Source organism: Triturus cristatus, chromosome 11 (assembly GCF_964204655.1).
Source record: "Triturus cristatus chromosome 11, aTriCri1.1, whole genome shotgun sequence".
Taxonomy (NCBI): domain Eukaryota; kingdom Metazoa; phylum Chordata; class Amphibia; order Caudata; family Salamandridae; genus Triturus; species Triturus cristatus.
This window is the reverse complement of record NC_140594.1, coordinates 64,819,560-64,838,777: the sequence shown is the minus strand read 5'-3', so window position 1 is coordinate 64,838,777 and position 19,218 is coordinate 64,819,560. Positions and strand designations below refer to the sequence as shown.

Sequence of the window (19,218 nt, the reverse complement as noted above, 5' to 3'; positions counted from 1 at the left end):
TTGTGTCTGTCCATCTGAGAGCAGGCCAAATTACAGACCTTCACACTAGGCTGGCTTCCTACATACCAGCCCAGGAAGAACCCAGCAAAAACTGCTAGTGCATGAACTTCTGCAGACTTTCAAACTTTACACAATGCTCAGCTTTTATTGGGAGTGGTTCCAGTGTCCAGCTCTCCAAAACAACATAAACACTGGGCCATATTAGTCAGTTCTTAAAACTCACTAGAGAACCCAGAAGAACCGGATTGGGCTTTCCATCAAGGGAAACCCGCAGTTCCTGCTCCGTATTTCATCCTTGGCTAGGCTGGGCGATGCTCTCTTCCTTCCTCCCTGAGCTCCACTTTACCAGCACACTCACCCCAAGTGGGCCTGCGGTTGTCCTCTTGTGTGCTGCAAGCGTGTCAAAGGGTACACGGTTTCCACTTATAATCTCTGCTAGTGGATTTTGAGGTTCTTCTCTCAGGTTCTTTGCTCTGGGTCAATTGTTGGTGAACAGTTGAGATCCTTTGTGATCAACCGTCAAGGTTCGTTAATCCGCTGCCGCTCAGGACCACAAATAAAAGACTTCCGAGGCTGTATTGACACTCAGATGGAAGACGAACCCGCCAACAAATGGCCTAACACAGGGCCCTGAGAGCAACCTAGACACGTCTCGGGGCACCTTGAGGAATCCCCATCATAAATGGTGGAAAGGTAGGCGCGAATCTGTTTTATTGTCCACTGTGCGACTGGTATCTACTGTGCCCAAATGCCATATCGCTGAACTTCTTATCCTTGGTGGCAGGATTATAGAAATGGGTCCATTGTGCGGTCGAATGCCCCAGCATCCCAACCCAACCATGAGGTGCCAGCAGCCTTATGCACATGCGGCACACCAGATGAAGTTGACAGGGCATTAGACAAATGGAGTTACTATAAATTATGTACATATTTCTACTCACCTTGTATTATTTATGCAATCACTTGGTTGCATCAACAAGAGGTCTGCGGGAAATTTTCTAGGCCGCCGCAACTACACAGTGTGCACCTATTCACCACTGCGTGACTCCTCAGAGCATCCCTGTGATCGTGGGGATGTGGCGGGCTGGAATAACAGACGAGGAGGCCAGATATAGTGGGCTATAGTGCGTTTCTTTAATATACACAAGTTCCAGTATAGGGTTGAGAGTCACGGGTAACGGGGTGATGGTTCTCGTCTCGGTCGTCGTTGTCGGGGTTTCTGGTACGCTTCCCGCTCTTGGCACTCTTCGGCGGTGGTAGACCGGGGTAGGTGTTCCTCGGAGGACCGAAAGAAAAACAAACAGAGGAGCCGTCAGTCCTGCAGGGATTCTGCGGAAGATACCGTCCCCGAGACCCACAATGTGATGAAGAGGAAACGGACCGTGAGGGGGGGGGGAAAGAAATGGGTCGAGGAGGAAAAAGGACAAGACTGAGGGTGCTCGGAAAGGGTTTGTGAGAAATAGGACTTATAGTGTAAACAGTGCTGTATAGTATTTACAAGGGGGTTGGACGTGACTGTAGAAGTGAGGGAGTCTATATACAAGGAGGCTTCTATGGTTTTACACAGCGTACCTAGCGAGCTAGAATATGGGGGAAGGTACTCACACGCTCCGCCGTAACTCTCCTTTGAGTTACGGCCGCTCTTCAGCTACCTCCGGAGGACTCCACCAGTCTTCCGACCATTCCTCGAGGTCCCCACTTCCGTCTTCTCCTTCCTCCGTATCGCCAGTCGAGAGTTCCTGCCACGATCTTCCGACTCCTTCGTTCTTCTCAATTCCGTCTTTTCTGCGGTCGTCCACCGGGGAGGGGGAGGGACTTCCGGGGTACCGGTCGAATCCTTCCGGTCTGTCGTCACATCGGATTGGACCCTGTAAGAGAGAGAGGGGCGGGGTCGTCGTTGTCACGGACTCTTTGGAGATCATATCGTTTGGCGTGTCCGGGAAGGGAGAACTCCGTAAAGGAGGTAATCCGGGTGGTACACGGGAGGGTTTAGGGTTCGGGGAAAAGGGTCCCTCACAATCCCAATATAAATAATTTCAGCACCAAATACCGCTCCGAAGTTCTGCATGGGACTGACAGTCCATAGGGTAACGGTGGCCCATTGACTCACATTGAGCTGTTTAATCCCCATTGACTAACATTGAGCGGTTTAATCCCCATTGGCTAACATTGATCCCTTTATTACAAGAGGTGGTAGTTCCTCTATCTGTGCAAACATGTCTTAAAGAAACGCACGCAAGCACACATTTATGAACTCACACACCTATATATGTACAAGCACACAAACCTCATCCCGACCGGTCAGTCAACATTGTTATGTATCCCTGGTCCTGCTGGTATGTTAGTGTGTCCCTAGTGCCCCAGGAGTGGGAAGATGTGTTGCACCGTGCAGGTAGATTTATGCACAACAGAATAAAATCTATCTTTAAGGACCATTAACTTCCAACTTCCATCCAGTGCCCAGAGCGGACGCCGTTCATGATCACGTTTTCACGTTAGTGTTCCCTGGAGGAGGCGAAGAGCTGTAGTTAAGCACTGGTGACTAGCAGTCACATTTTTCTTATTCAAGAGGAAAGCAGGGCACTTTTTTTTTGGTGTACAGTAACTGGAACCACATTTTTGAGCATGTGTTGACCATGTTCCACGTACTTACAAAAACAAGCGGGACCAGCACGTCGAATCCTGGAGGGGCCTATGGGCATCTATAAAATTGTCATCCCACATGCGGGTCACGGTCGATCAGTGCCACATCTCTTCTGAGTGTCTGCCAGCGGCCAGTCATAATGGTCCTAACAAAGTGGTCCGTTATAATTGGTTGAAGGGGTGGCCTATCTGGTTTCTGCTGAGCTCACTTTGATGGCTTCCCAAATCCACTTCGATTGTGCCATGTTTGCATATTGGTGAACAGTTTTGCCCACCCCTAGGGGGTCCCTCATGTTGAACATAAGACAGCTCCTTTGTGGAACTCTCGACCTGCGCGCTTATAAAGACGCGTAACTTTTAGACTCCACAGGATGCACGCTGATAGTTCCCATGCAGCCTCATGTTCCAGCAGTGAGTCACGTGCTCGGACCTTCCTGCCAAGCTCCCTCCTCACTCTGCCTGACTTCCTGTTACCCAGCACAATGCTGCCGCCATTTTGTTTCCTAAATGGGAGTTTCCTATCCTGCATTTCACAGGGAGGTAATTGGAGGTTAGCAAGGAATTAAGAGGCGAATAAACGCCACTTACTTTCTTTGTCATAATGACCCACGTAAAATTTTGTGCAGTGTGGAAGGGGTGGGGGCATTTAGACCTCCCCCCTGCCACGGCCTCTTCTCCTTTCTTTTAAACAGCCCCCTGTGTAATTGTCCCCCTAATCTTTTAGATGTCCCCAAATCCACCCAGAGCTTTGTCTAATAGCTTTTTTTTTGGTTAAGAAAGAGGGTTTTTATCTGTGTCTTGACCTGTCAGGCGAGAGAACTGCTTTGGTTTTAATGGATTTTCTCCCTCGCTAAATTGAATGGCCCGTCCCTCATTATCATTTAAATAGAAGCCTCTCTCCCTGTGAACATGGAAGATGTGAATGTGGTCGCAGAGCTCCGATAATTTAAAATATTCCGGAGGTGAAGGGAGAAGGGGAGGGAGAGCGCGAGGAAAGGATGGCGGAGAGGCGCGGGCGAAGGGAAGAGAGCGCCAGCGACTGTATCTAATTGTCAAGGTTTTTCAATATTTCCCCCTCTAGAAGAATGGAAATAGACTCATAATTGCCTCCCGAGCCCAGTTGAATGGGCTGCCCCATTTAGGAGAAGCTGACACTCTAATTGTCATGGGGGCAACTAGATGAATGAAGACGTATGCGGGGCAGCGCGCGGGCTCGATTGAGTGATAGATGGAGGCAAAGAGCAAATTGGCAATTATTGTGCCAGCAGAGCAGGTGAGCAGGTGCCTGGGATTTCACTTGAGTCTGGAGGGGAAAACTGGAAATGTGAAATATCGACCATAAACATGGGTTGATTGGCAGACATAGAGCCAAGGGTGGTGTCCACTTCATATCTCACATCTGATTGTCACTGTCCCACCCAACCCCCGCACATCATTCGCACGAGGCGCGCCTGCTGTAGGTGTTATACGCCGACCAGACATGGCGGGCAAACACTCAATTTTGTTTACTAGGGCAGTCTGTCTTGTGTCCTTCTAAAACGTGTTACTCAGTGCTTGAATAAAAAAGAAAAGTGCCAGGGCCCTCGACAAGAGGCCACCACAGATTGCACCGCCCATTGCCCCCGCCAGCGCTGCCAATGACAGTACCAACACAACTACTAACCTTCACACTCCTACAAGTGTGACAATTCAATCTCTTTCAAGCCCCAACAGCTATAAGAATGGCTTGGGCGGCAGTCAATGGTCATTTTTAATGTATATTGAATTAATAAACAACTGTTGTTGTGCTCATCTTTAAATTAGACAGACAACGCCACCATGTGGCAGACTGTTGACAATTAAGTGCCTGTGCCGAGCACCGGAAACCACCGGATCAAATTAAGAACTGTTGCTACATCTTCAAATTCACCCCCGTTGGAGTAAATCTTAATTTATGGTATTTTAAAGAGGATTCTTTTGTGCAGTTGTAGGTTAACTTTTAGAAGCCAAAGGAACGTTTGCATGTCTGTAGGTCTTGTAGTTTGATCAAGGGTCTGGTATTTTTGGTGTATTTTGATGTTCGCTAATGACATGAGAGTTAGAATCTTCGGTGTTTAAAGGGGATGTCGCCGTCGAAGCCCTAGCAATAATATTTATTTCTGAAAGGAGATCTGGATTTTGAAGTGTTACTTCACTTTTGAAACCTGGAGAGTCTGATTGGAGGTGCATAAACGGAGTTTTGATAGTTGAAGGTATGTTTGATAGTTGGTTTGGAGGCGGATTTTGAGATTTATTGGCAGCTTGGTCATTAAAGTGTTGAGTTGAGTTTTATGCTTTGAATGGAGGGTCTGGATAGTGTAAAGTGATTAGTGAGTTTTTTTTCAATAAAGGGGAACATGTTACAGTGCAAGGTGATTTGTAGAACTTGCAAGCAGGTCTTTGTGTTAGAACATAGGTTTATTGCCTATTGCCACTTAAACATATGTTTCTTGCCTCATATGTTGATTTTTTTGTGTTTGAAAGAATGGTTGGATATTGGGGTATATCTTGATTTTTTTTTTTTGTCTTCGCCAGCTAGTTTGAGCGTCAGCAGTGCAAGATTATTTTCGATACTTGAAGCAGAAACTGTTGGTTGAGGTGTGAGTTGAGTTTTTGTATTTGAACCGTAGCAAGGGTGTTCGAACATATGTTAGTGCTGGCCATTTGAAGAGGGTTCAGATTTCTGAGCACAGGTTGATTTTTAGCATTTGAAGGAAGGTCTGGATGTTGGAGTATAGGTCTAGTCCTGATTTTTGATGGACGCCGGGGTGTTGGAGCACAGGTCTAGTCCTGATACTTGATGAAGGCCTGGGTGTTGGAGCACAGGTCTAGTCCTGATATTTGATGAAGGCCTGGGTGTTGGAGTAGAAGTCTAGTCCTGATATTTGATGAAGGCCTGGGTGTTGCAGTAGAAGTCTAGTCCTGATATTTGATGGAGGCCGGGGTGTTGGAGTAGAAGTCTAGTCCTGATATTTGTGGGTGTTGGAGAAAAAGTCTAGTCCTGATTTTTGATGGAGGCCGGGGTGTTGGAGTAGAAATCTAGTCCAGATATATGATGAAGGCCTGGGTGTTGGAGTGCAGGTCTAGTCCTGATATTTGATGAAGGCCTGGGTGTTGGAGCACAGGTCTAGTCCTGATATTTGATGCCTGGGTGTTGGAGTTCAGGTCTAGTCCTGCTATTTGATGAAAGCCGGTGTATTGGAACACTGGTCTAGTCCTGATATTTGATGAAGGCCTGGGTGTTGGAGTAGAAGTCTAGTCCTGATATTTGTTGAAGGCCTGGGTGTTGGAGAAAAAGTCTAGTCCTGATTTTTGATGGAGGCCGGGGTGTTGGAGTAGAAGTCTAGTCCTGATATTTGTGGGTGTTGGAGAAAAAGTCTAGTCCTGATTGTTGATGGAGGCCGGGGTGTTGGAGTAGAAATCTAGTCCAGATATATGATGAAGGTCTGGGTGTTGGAGCACAGGTCTAGTCCTGATAGTTGTTGAAGGCCGGGGTGTTGGAGTTCAGGTCTAGTCCTGCTATTTGATGAAAGCCGGGGTGTTGGAGCACTGGTCTAGTCCTGATATTTGATGAAGGCCTGGGTGTTGGAGCACAGGTCTAGTCCTGATAGTTGTTGAAGGCCGGGTGTTGGAGTGCAGGTCTAGTCCTGATATTTGATGAAGGCCTGGGTGTTGGAGTAGAAGTCTAGTCCTGATATTTGATGAAGGCCTGGGTGTTGGAGTAGAAGTCTAGTCCTGATATTTGATGAAGGCCTGGGTGTTGGAGTGCAGGTCTAGTCCTACTATTTGATGAAGGCCTGGGTGTTGGAGCACAGGTCTAGTCCTGATATTTGATGAAGGCCTGGGTGTTGGAGTAGAAGTCTAGTCCTGATATTTGTTGAAGGCCTGGGTGTTGGAGTAGAAGTCTAGTCCTGATATTTGATGGAGGCCGGGGTGTTGGAGTGCAGGTCTAGTCCTGATATTTGATGAAGGCCTGGGTGTTGGAGTAGAAGTCTAGTCCTGATATTTGTTGAAGGCCTGGGTGTTGGAGTAGAAGTCTAGTCCTGATATTTGATGGAGGCCGGGGTGTTGGAGTGCAGGTCTAGTCCTGATATTTGTTGAAGGCCTGGGTGTTGGAGTAGAAGTCTAGTCCTGATATTTGATGAAGGCCTGGGTGTTGGAGTAGAAGTCTAGTCCTGATCTTTGATGAAGGCCTGGGTGTTGGAGTAGAAGTCTAGTCCTGATATTTGATGAAGGCCTGGGTGTTGGAGTAGAAGTCTAGTCCTGATATTTGTTGAAGGCCTGGGTGTTGGAGTGCAGGTCTAGTCCTGATATTTGATGGAGGCCTGGGTGTCGCAGCATAGAATAGATTTTGGCATTTGAAGGAGGGTCCAGTCTTGGAGCATGGGTTTATTTTGGTATCTATATTCAGGACTGTATGGGTGGGGAACATGGGCTAGTTTTGAGATTTGAAGGAGGTTGTAGTTGTTTGTTCTTATGGTCATTAATGGTGTTTGAAGGTGTAGGGTCTAAGTATAATTTATGTCTGGTATTTGAAGGAGGGTTGATGTCGAAGAACGTAGGATGGTTTCTAGTACTCAGAGGGTGAAGGTGTTGGAGAGTTGGTTGATTTTTGGTATTTGAAAGTAATCTAGGTGTTGGATCATATGTTACTTTTTGGTCTTTGAGGAAGGGTCTAATTGTTAGCACTTAGATGCATTTCTCTTATTGAAGGATAGTATCTGTGCAGGAACATGAGTTGATTTCTTGTACTAGAAGGAAGGTTGTATGTTGGAGCTTAAGATCATGTTTTGCATTCGATGGAGGGTGTGTGTTTTGGGTTGAGCATTGATAGTGGGTCTGCGAGGACTGATTATGTGCTAGGTGTATCGTGAGACCTCTCACAATCTTATGAAAACAGCATTGTGAATTGTCTTTGTCTGAGGTAGTTTGACCTGGAAGTAGTGTCTGCTACAGGTGCCTGCGGCCCTTTGCTTGCCTTGCTCTAGCTGCTTCTTTTCTCTACAGAGACTTGTGCCCTCGTTTGTAGTTGCCCGTTTTTTCGATAGCACCAGCTGAATGGAGTAACACAGCACAGTGATATCAGCCCTTCATTTCTCTCAAACTCTGGCAGTAATTACAAATACCACCGTACAAATTAAAATATAAATAAATAATAGAACTGCCCAACAGTATGTTTTGAGGGCTCCATCCTAGAACTGTCCCACATTGTGTCTTGGGGCGCAATCTTGGAACAGTCCCACAGTGTGTCATGAGGTCACCTTTTTGGAACTGTCTAACATTATGCCACAGGGGCTCCATCTTGGAACTGTCCCACAATGTGTCATGGGATGCCATCTTGGAACAGTACCACAGTGTGTCATGGGGTCTCCATCTTGGAACTATCCAATAGTATGCCACAGGGCTCCATCTTGGAACTGTCCCACATTGTGTCATGGGATGCCATCTTGGAACAGTACCACAGTGTGTCATGAGGCCTCCATCTTAGAACTATCCAATAGTATGCCACAGGGGTTCCATCTTGGAGCTGTCCCACATTGTGTCATGGGATGCCATCTTGGAACACTACCACAGTGTGTTATGAGGTCTCCATCTTGGGACTGTCCAACAGTATGCCACAAGGGCTCCATCTTGAAACTGTCCCACATTGTGTCATGGGATGCCATCTTTGAACAGTCCCACATTGTGTCATGAAGTCTCCATTGTGGAACTGTACCACAGTATATCACGTCAGCTGAATCTTGGAGCTTACCAACAATGTGTCACAATACCCAACTTGTTATTAACGGGAGACTCCTTAGATATATAAATGACTCCATCTTGGAATGTCAGTGTGTCACGAGGGCTTCATCCTGGAGCTGTCCAACAGTGTACACGCCACCTCCCTCTCATCTACTAACAATAGATGGTAGAACTGCCCAGTAGTGAATCACAAGAGCTCCATCTTGGATCTATCTGCGGTGTTTTCACGAGTGCCCCTTTTTGGCACTGGCCATCAGTGTATCATGAGGGCCACCTTGTAATTGCCTAATAGTCTGCACGGGATCTTACTCGCATATATTGGTTTAAAAAAAACAGAAATGATAGAGTTGTGCATTGTGTGGCCGTCATCTTCACCAGGCTGATTCCAGCAGTTTTGCAGATTAAAGCATTCATTCTCCAGAACCCATGCAACATGTACAGGGGCGCCCCATATGAGCAGGGGTCGAAGGTCAGATGTGGAAGATTGTCTGAAACCTAGTCTTTGAGGTATTTGGAGAGAAAAGACCCTCAGTGCTGGAGGGTAGAAATCCTGATCACTGATGTATGGGCGGTGCTCCCTCTCAATAAAAGTGCAGCTGTGCTCTCATTCAGTGATGGACGGGCAAAGCTCCCACTCAGTGACTGGTGGGTGGAGCTTCCACTCAGTGGCAGCTGGGTGGAGCACCCACTCTGTGGCAGCTGGGTGGAGTTCCCACTCAGTGACAGGAGGGTGGAGCTTCCACTCAGTGGCAGGTGGGTGGAGCTTCCACTCAGTGGCAGCTGGGTGGAGCTCCCACTCAGTGGCAGCTGGGTGGAACTCCCACTCTGTGGCAGGTGGGTGGAGTTCCCACTCAGTGACAGGAGGGTGGAGTTCCCACTCAGTGACAGGAGGGTGGAGTTCCCTCTCAGTGGCAGCTGGGTGGAGCTCCCACTCAGTGGCAGGTGGGTGGGGCTCCCACTCAGTGGCAGGTGGACGGGGCTCCCACTCAGTGGCAGCTGGGTGGACCTCCCACTCAATCAATCAATCAATCAATCATGGAACTTATATCGCGCACTACTCACCCGTAAGGGTCTCAAGGCGCTTGGGGAAGGGGGACTGCTACTGCTCGAACAGCCAGGTCTTGAGCTGTTTCCTGAAGGCCAGGTGGTCCTGGGTCATCCGCAGGTGGACGGGTAGGGAGTTCCAAGTCTTAGCTGCCAGGTAGGAGAATGACCTTCCTCCAGCGGTGGCTCTCTGGATGCGAGGGACGACGGCGAGGGCGAGGTTAGCGGAACGTAGCCGGCGGGTGGGCGTGTAGAAGGTGAGGCGGCTGTTGAGGTACCCTGGGCCTAGGTCGTGGAGGGACTTGTGTGCGTGGGTGAGGAGTCTGAACGTGATCCTCTTGTTGACCGGGAGCCAGTGCAGGTCTCTCAGGTGGCACGAGATGTGGCTGCGTCGGGGGACGTCCAGGATGAGTCGGGCGGAGGCGTTCTGAATTCGCTGAAGTCTTTTCTGAAGCTTGGCCGTAGTACCGGCGTAGAGGGTGTTTCCGTAGTCTAGTCTGCTGGTGACGAGAGCGTGGGTGACCGTCTTCCTGGTCTCGGTTGGGATCCATCGGAAGATCTTTCGGAGCATGCGGAGGTTGTGGAAGCAGGCTGAGGAGACGGCGTTGACTTGTCTGGTCATCGATAGGGAGGAGTCCAGTATGACGCCCAAGTTGCGTGCGTGGTCCGTCGGTTCAGGTGCGGTGCCTAGTGCCGGGGGCCACCAGGAGTCGTCCCATGCGGAGGGTGATGGTCCCAGGATGAGGACTTCTGTCTTGTCCGTGTTCAGTTTCAGGCGGCTGATGTTCATCCATTCAGCGACGTCTGTCATCCCTTCGTGCAGGCTGGCTTTGGCGGTGTCGGGGTCTCTGGTGAGGGAGAGAATTAGCTGGGTGTCATCGGCGTAGGAAATGATGTTGAGGTTGTGTTTGCGTGCGATGGCAGCGAGGGGTTTCATGTAGATGTTGAAGAGAGTGGGGCTGAGCGACGATCCTTGCGGGACGCCGCAGATGACTTCGGTGGCCTCGGAGCGGAACGGAGGGAGGCGTACTCTCTGTGTTCTGCCTGAGAGGTATGAGATGATCCATTCCAGAGCCTTCCCTTGGATGCCGGTGTCGTTGAGGCGTTGGACTAGCGTGCGGTGGCAGACAGTGTCAAATGCTGCGGAGAGGTCTAGGAGGATGAGTGCCGCTGTTTCGCCGTTGTCGAGCAGGGCTCGGATGTCGTCGGTGGCTGCGATGAGGGCGGTCTCGGTGCTGTGGTTGGCTCTGAATCCGGACTGTGATGGGTCGAGGGATCCGTTCGTCTCGAGGAAGGCGGCCAGTTGCTTGTTGACGACCTTCTCGATGACTTTGGCGGGGAAAGGAAGGAGCGAGATGGGGCGGAAGTTCTTGAGGTCGGTCGGGTCCGCTGTTGGTTTCTTCAGCAGAGCGCTGAGTTCGGCGTGCTTCCAGCTCTCCGGGAAAGTTGCTGTGTTGAAGGAGGTGTTGATGATGTCTCGGAGGTGGGGTGCGATGGTAGAGGCTGCCTTGTTGAAAACATGATGGGGGCACGGGTCGGTCGGAGATCCGGAGTGGATGGTGTTCATCATGCGTGACGTGTCTTCGGGGGTCACCTCGGTCCATGTCTGGAGGGTGGCGGCGGGGTGCGAAGGTACGGCCGATGGGTGCGGGGGTGAAATGTCGAAGCTGTTGTGGATGTTGGCGATCTTGCGGTGGAAGTACGAGGCGAGGGAGTCGCAGAGGTCCTGTGAGGGAGTGATGTCGTTGTTGCCGGTGCTGGGGTTGGAGAACTCCTTGACGATGTTGAAGAGCTCCTTGCTGTCGTGGGCGTTCTTGTCCAGTCGTTCCCGCAGAGATTTCTTCTTGGTGGTGCGGATGAGCTGGTGATGTCTGCGAGTGGCGAGTTTCAGTGCTGTTCTGTTGTCGGCGGTCTTGTTGAGGAGCCAGGCCTTCTCGAGGGTGCGGCAGGCCTTCTTGGAGTCCTTAAGTTCGTCGGTGAACCAGGGGGCCTTCTTGCTTCTGGGCCTGGTGAGGGGGTTCTTCAGTGGCGCGAGGTCGTCGGCACAGGAGGTCAGCCACTGCGTGAGGTCGAGGGCAGCTGTGTTAGGGTCCGTGGTCCTGACAGGTGGGCTCTGGCTGAGGGAGGTGGCGAGCTGGTCGGCGGTGATCTTGCTCCAGTTTCTGTGGGGAGCCTGCTTCGGGTGATGGTGGACCGTGTTCTTTCTGAAGCTGAAATGGACGCAGCTGTGGTCGGTCCAGTGAAGTCCGGTGGAGTGGCTGAAGGTGACGTGCTTGCTGGACGAGAAGAGTGGGTCGAGCGTGTGGCCGGCGAAGTGGGTGGGGGTGTTGACCAGTTGCTGAAGTCCGAGGTTGGCGAGGTTATCCAGCAGGGCGGTGGTGTTGCGGTCATTGTTGTTCTCCAGGTGGAAGTTGAGGTCCCCGAGGAGGATGTAGTCGGCGGAGGGGAGGGCGTGAGGGCTGATGAAGTCGGCGATGTCTTCGCAGAACTGTGCGCGTGGTCCCGGGGGTCTGTAGATGAGGGTGCCTCTGAGGGTAGTCTTGGGGTCGGTGTGGATCTGGAAGTGCAGGTATTCGGCGGCGTTGAATACGTCGATGGAGTCAGTCGAGATGCGAATGGTGCTCTTGTGTACGATGGCGATGCCTCCTCCGGTCTGGTTGACGCGATCCTTCCTGATGATCTTGTAGCCGTCCGGGATGGCAATGGCGATGTCGGGGGCTGAAGAGTCGTTCATCCAGGTTTCCGTGAGGAAGGCGACGTCTGGAGATGCAGTGTCGAGGAGGTTCCAGAGTTCCACGGCGTGTCTGTGGACGGAGCGGGTGTTGAGCAGGATGCACTTGAGGTGGTTGCTGTTGTCCGTCTTGGTGGGCGTGGTGCTTGTTTGGAGGCAGGAGAAGTTGCAGGATCTGCAGGCGAAGGGTCCATGGGTGCGTTGCGGGGACGCTCGGTAGCATCCGGTGGCTCGGGCGGTTTTGAGTGCGATGAGCGTAGCGAAGTCGTAGGTCCTGCGGGGGGGCTGGCGGGCGCGGGGACCAGGGGGTCTGGCGCTGGGCGCGGTCCAGGCGCGGACGGGCGCAGACGGGCTTACCTTTGGCGCACCTTCGGCGCTCAGTCGGCGCTCCCGCTGCGCGCGTCCGCTGCGCGGTCGCTGAGGGGGCGTCATAAATAAGGAGCCGGGAGGGAGGGTCAGCGGGAGGCGGGAGCGGGGTGGCCAATGGGCAGGGAGGGGGGGCGGGACAGAAGGAGGAGGCGGGAGTGGGAGTGTGCGCCTGGGGCAGCGGCGCCGAGAAAACGGCGGGAAAATCGGCGGGAAGCGACGGAGCCCAAGGAGTGACCAGGTAAGTGGCGGTGGTCAGCGGGCGTGGGGAGTGAAGGTAGCGGCGTGGGTGGCGACCAGGAAGCAGCAGGCGGTACCTGGGAGGCGGCGGAGGCGAGATGCAGGCAGCGGCGTCAGGTAGGTGGTCAGCGGAGGCAGGTAGGTAGCAGCAGTGGGAGGGAGCGTCCGTCTGTGCAGGCACAGGGGGTCGCACTGACCAGCACGCGGGGTCCCCTTAAATAAGGAGCCGGGAGGGAGGGTCAGCGGGAGGCGGGAGCGGGGTGGCCAATGGGCAGGGAGGGGGGGCGGGACAGAAGGAGGAGGCGGGAGTGGGAGTGTGCGCCTGGGGCAGCGGCGCCGAGAAAACGGCGGGAAAATCGGCGGGAAGCGACGGAGCCCAAGGAGTGACCAGGTAAGTGGCGGTGGTCAGCGGGCGTGGGGAGTGAAGGTAGCGGCGTGGGTGGCGACCAGGAAGCAGCAGGCGGTACCTGGGAGGCGGCGGAGGCGAGATGCAGGCAGCGGCGTCAGGTAGGTGGTCAGCGGAGGCAGGTAGGTAGCAGCAGTGGGAGGGAGCGTCCGTCTGTGCAGTGGCAGGTGGGTGGAGCTCCCACTCAGTGGTCGTATGATGGACCTGACACCCAGTGACAGTTCAATGGAGACAGGAGGCTGTGTGTTTTCTCGCTCCCTGTAAGTGACAGGTGGATAGAGGGATTCGTGGAGTTCTCATTAGAAGATGAATGGGTGGAGCTCTCTTTCAAGGACAATGGAAGCCTCTTTCTGCCTGTAGCTAGTGGATGGAGGAGCAATGTGCTGCTGGACCTTACACTTACTACTTAAAAGCGCTTTTATGCTACTTAGTTTTGTTTTTTTGTTTTGTTTGTTTATTTATTTACTGATCTGTCTTGGATCGGTAAATTAAAAAGAAGACTGCTCTCATCGCATGCATATGTGAAGCCTGTAAAATGACGCAGCTGCCATAGCCATGCCGTTGTGCCTCTCTCCCTCATCTGCTCAAGCTGTAAGAAGAATAGCAGGAGCAAAAAGCATTGGCGGAGTCAGTAGGTCTGAAAAGTGAGACCTATTGTTTTTGTCAATGCTTGTTGAACTGTTGTTTTTGTCAATGCTTGTTGACCTATTGTTTTTGTCAATGCTTGTTGAGTCTATGCAACAATGACGTTTTTTAAAAAATATGTTAACAACCTAACCTCTTTTCTGGGTGCCTTCCATTGATGTTTTGATTTCCTTTCTGCCCGCAGAGCTCAGCCCAGTCGTTTTCTGGAAGAGGATATTCTGTAAGTCCCCACTTTATATACTTTCTACTCATTCAAACTGCAGGAATCTTTCTAATGTGCACACGTGTTGTTTCCACTCCATGCAAGGTTTCTGGTTTCCCACTGCACCAGCACGTGCTATTCCTACCAAAGCACGTGCTTGATTTATTTTCTTTTATTAACGTGTGTATTTTATATTTTCAATGCATCAGCTTGTGAATATTTTATTTTATGACTTTTACCTGAGTTTTTTTTCAAATTTTCTGGTATTAACTCATGTATGGCTTCTTCTTCTTATTTTTTTCTTTAAATCACGTCCTAGTCTCTAATGTAACAAGCATTGGTAAGACCTGAAGAACCAAAGTCAAGTCCAGGATGCGTGAATTTGACCCTTCAGTTGATGTAGGGTGATTATGATGCATATTTATAGGGCTCACTGTATGGGGTACATTTTTTTGTCGTTGTGGCCTAAAGAGAAATGGGAAAACTATTGCTTGTCACTCAGTCCTAAATGTTTATCACCCTGAAAGGCAACTTCAGGATTTCATAATTCTTGCATACAGAGGTGCTTTTCCGCCTAATGTGGACACCATATGAATGTTTAATATATGTCTTATGTTCTCTATGTTATGTAGCTTGCGCAGCATCGTGCTGCGTTAGCCATCGTGCTGCGTAAGCCAGCATCGTGCTGCAGAAGCCAGCATCGTGTTGCGGAAGCTAGCATCGTGTTGCGGAAGCTAGCATCGTGCTGCGTAAACCAGCATCGTGCTGCGTAAACCAGCATCGTGCTGCGGAAGCTAGCATCGTGCTGCGTAAACCAGCATCGTGCTGCGGAAGCTAGCATCGTGCTGCGTAATCAGCATCGTGCTGCGGAAGCTAGCATCGTGCTGCGGAAGCTTGCCTCATGCTGCGGAAGCTAGCCTCGTGCTGCGTTAGCTAGCATTGTGCTGCGTTAGCTAGCATCGTGCTGCGGAAGCTAGCATCGTGCTGCAGAAGCTAGCATCGTGCTGCGGAAGCTAGCATCGTGCTGCGTTAGCTAGCCTCGTGCTGCGGAAGCTAGCCTCGTGCTGCGTTAGCTAGCCTCGTGCTGCGTTAGCTAGCCTCGTGCTGCGTTAGCTAGCCTCGTGCTGCGGAAGCTAGCCTCGTGCTGCGGAAGCTAGCCTCGTGCTGCGGAAGCTAGCCTCGTGCTGCGTTAGCTAGCATCGTGCTGCGTTAGCTAGCATCGTGCTGCGTTAGCTAGCATCGTGCTGCGGAAGCTAGCCTCGTGCTGCGGAAGCTAGCCTCGTGCTGCGTTAGCTAGCATCGTGCTGCGTTAGCTAGCATCGTGCTGCGTTAGCTAGCATCGTGCTGCGTTAGCTAGCATCGTGCTGCTGAAGCTAGCCTCGTGCTGCGGAAGCTAGCCTCGTGCTGCGGAAGCTAGCCTTGTGCTGCGGAAGCTAGCATCGAACTGTGGGAACTGGCATTGTGCTACACTTAAGCAGAGATTAGCAGGTTTGTAGATCGGCAGTGAGCCAGCCTGATCTTGGTTTCAAGGGTTGTCTAAGCAGTCACACATCTACTTACTTCCAGTGGGAAGAAAAATCGCCAATAGCAGGGCTGGATTTTCATATTGTGCACCTAGGGTCGTGTTACTTATTGGGCACACTTTTCAGATGCACACCCTGGCCCTCCCTCATTGGCCGTCTGCGGCACAGATTGGCCCACTGTGTTCAAAGACAAAAGAAGGGTTCTGTCCGCGTCACAGTGATGGGTGGCCTGGCTGCTTCAGTCTTTAGGGTGTTTGTTGATGTGGGTTGTGGCCTGGCTGATTTTTGGGAGGGAGACGAGACCCTCCCAGAGGAAGGAGCTGTGTTTTCACCCACCTCAGGGTAGGCTAACTCGTCCCCCCAAAGTCTCCCTCTGGGCGCCCCCTGATGGTGGGACATTTTGTGGTATGAATCAGTGTCCACTGCACAGGGGCTTTTTGCCAGCTGTTTTTACAACTGATTCCTGAAACATCTGGGCAATGCAACATTAACACACACATACATGCACACACTTTCATTTTCACACACAATATTACTATTTCATAGAACATATACTAAGTGATTCCTGGACTCAAAGAATGACAGAGATTCATTAGGCTTGGCCAACCTAAAGGCAGGGACATCTTAAGGATTTGGTGGGCCTCTGTCAAAACGTATTTTGGGGGCCCCTGTTCGAAACAGCTTTGAATTTGTGATCCAGTTTCAGCTCTTTCAAGTCCTCTCTGGCCAGGTCACTGACAATGCACAGTCGCACTCGTCCAAATTCTAAATGTGTTTACATCTAACATTCGGGGATGGTGAAGTGTGCTTTCAATACTGTAACTCAGGTGCAGTTTACTAACATTACTACAAATAATCTCGGTATCCCCTTCCATTTTTTATATGTGAGGTCCTGGTTGGATCTAAAAGAAACCTTTTATGAATGTTGCATGAAACAAAACACAACATTTCTCTGTAATTGACTTTCACACATCACCCACATTAACAATAAATTAAAGGTAAACAGTATTTAAAACAATCTGTTTAAGAATTAGTCACGGTCATCGGGGAACCATTCTTTGCAGAACAGAGCTGGCCCCCCCTGACAGGATAGAGCCCTGTGCCAGGGCCCACTTTGTCCATGCCTTAAAACGTCTCTGCCTATAGGTGGCATTAGCCCAATTTTATTCTAATCATTAGGGCTTCATTTAAATGATGTCTGTCACTTTAATTCATGTTTGTTTTAGCTACAAAAACGGAAACGCTGCCTAGACTTCAGACTGCATTTCTAAAAATAAATAGATAGAAGTAAACAATAAATTCCCGCCCACCATTTCTGAGCAGTTTTTTAACCAGGAAAAACACACTTCTGATGAAAACAGAGGCCGTGGCCCATCCCCTTTCTATGGTCTTTGAGGAGATCTCGTACATATCTCAGCCATGTTGACAACATACAAGACGGGGGGTAACAACCTACATAACTGATATACTCAAGAGGTGGCTGAGCATTGACAGCACAGCAACCAATGCTGTGCGCGTTCTACCTAGCGCACGCTGGCCCACATTCAGACTTGCTTCCTTCGCTTTCTTTCATTTGTCCCAGAATGCTCTGCGAGGTTGGCTTCCGTTCGTCACCTGCGCTAACAAGGAATCATGAATTCGGTGAAAACAGCTGTATGGCTTTGCTTTAATTGGCAGGCACAGCAAGCTGCGGTGTGCGCGCTACCCTTAGGGTCCAGAGACGCGGGTGAGATGCTGTCAAGATACGCAGTGTGACTTCACAACTACACCCCCACCTCATACACACCTCTTTAAAATGTATAAGTGTAGTTGTCGAGGCCAGGGGCTAGTTTTCCACAGCAGGCCCTTTGCCTCTTTGGTATAACCGTGTGTAACGTGCAGTCGAGCAACGTCGCATCGGCCTAAACAGGCAGCAGAAGTAACCAACACCTCGAAAGAGTTCCATTAACACCCCAAAGATTTATCTCAGCGCTATGAAAACTGCAAATTAAGGGGGGATACAGATAAAACCTGACTCATTAGAGGAAAGCATGCAGCAAGCTTCTAACCATGGGGCGGGCGTTGGCCTGTTGGGAAAGGATACATTTGCAACAGGCTGGCTCCTCAGAACCTCAAATTTGGGCGGTGGCCTGATTCCACTTGAAAACATAAACAGCAAAAACATCAGAAGCAAAACATACATTTTAAGATGTAGACATCCGAAATTTCAACCCTATGTGAATATCTCCCTACAAAAAGGTTGACCTGTGTTTATCTCCTAAAACCAGACACGCTCCTTTTGCATATATATTAGGAGTGGGTTAATTTATGAACCCCCGCAAGTTTGGGGTCAAGTGTTTGAGAGTAGCTTAATGTGCCAGTCAAAGATTTTGTTTGAAGATCTTTAGATAAGTTTGGCATCTCTTAGAAGTCTGTATCTTGGAGGCAGTTTTTCCAGAAGGTGTTTTTGTGGCCTACAATTTCGCTTTCTGCTGGTGGTAGAGCCAGTGTCACAGACATAATGACATTTCACAGATGTCAGATAGGTGGGAAATCACCTTACACGTCATGGAATTTAAACAAAACAAAAAGACGAGACCGCTGCTAATTATATGGGTCTGTGGCTGCATGCTTGTGATCTGGTGCTGAGGCAAAGCAAGCAGTATTTGTATATAGTGGGACTTGAATAATGTGACTTAGCTTCAAAGCAACAAAGAGAATGTTGGGCGGATTTAGATTGGACTGAATCCCATATATAGGGTACATTCCAGGCACAGGGCTGGCATTTGATCTCTACTCTTCCTGCTCACTAGTCTGGTGATGCTGCTACTGCAAGCCTTGTGTATCCTTCCGGGCATCTTGATATTCGATGCAAGGTGTGATGGTCTATCCTTCCGGGCATCTTGACATTCGATGCACGGTGTGATGGTCTATCCTTCCGGGCATCTTGATATTCAATGCAAGGTGTGATGGTCTATCCTTCCGGGCATCTTGACATTCGATGCACGGTGTGATGGTCTATCCTTCCGGGCATCTTGACATTCGATGCACGGTGTGATGGTCTATCCTTCCGGGTCTCTTGATATTCGATGCAAGGTGTGATGGTCTATCCTTCCGGGCATCTTGACATTCGATGCACGGTGTGATGGTCTATCCTTCCGGGCCTCTTGATATTCGATGCAAGGTGTGATGAAGTTACTGTTTGTTCATGGTCTTGAATGTGATATGGGTGGGCAGAGGCAAGCAGTGGGATCCTTTGAGTGATGGAGACATTTTGTTAAATTTCCAAAAGGTTCAACTACGCGGGCAGAACTTACAACGGATATCAGATCGATTTCTCAGATCTGCTAGGCGTTGCTTGCTACCAGCTGCGAAAGGGCCACCATCTGGAGGGGTAGATAGAGGGCATGTTTTGGGGACAAATTCTTTACTCTTAGTAGCGGTGATGGCTAACACTCAGCAGACTTGGTCCCTCAAGACTTAGGGGTGACTTGACGTGGAAGTCCAGGAAGTCTTGATTGACTGATGTGAAGATGTCCATTTTCATCTCTTCAAACCATTCCTAGACTTGGCTCTTGTGTTGAGCGCAGAGGCCAGGACTGTGGCAGGAGCTGTAGGTGACCTCAGCTTGCGATCAGATGCAACACTGAGTTCTGTGGAAGAGCTAGCATTGAAAGAT

General features: G+C 50.2%; 1 protein-coding gene across 6 annotated transcripts in view; it reads left to right on the top strand.

The window, feature by feature from the left end:
• The window catches only part of FBRSL1 (fibrosin like 1), a 1,300,479-nt gene that overhangs the window by 668,509 nt on the left and 612,752 nt on the right, over positions 1–19,218 (top strand). For all 6 annotated transcript variants that reach the window (XM_085635474.1, XM_085635477.1, XM_085635475.1 and 3 more), the window contains one exon: positions 14,020–14,055. In XM_085635474.1, coding sequence (XP_085491600.1) covers positions 14,020–14,055 — 36 coding nt within the window. The remainder of the gene's footprint in view (positions 1–14,019; positions 14,056–19,218) is intronic.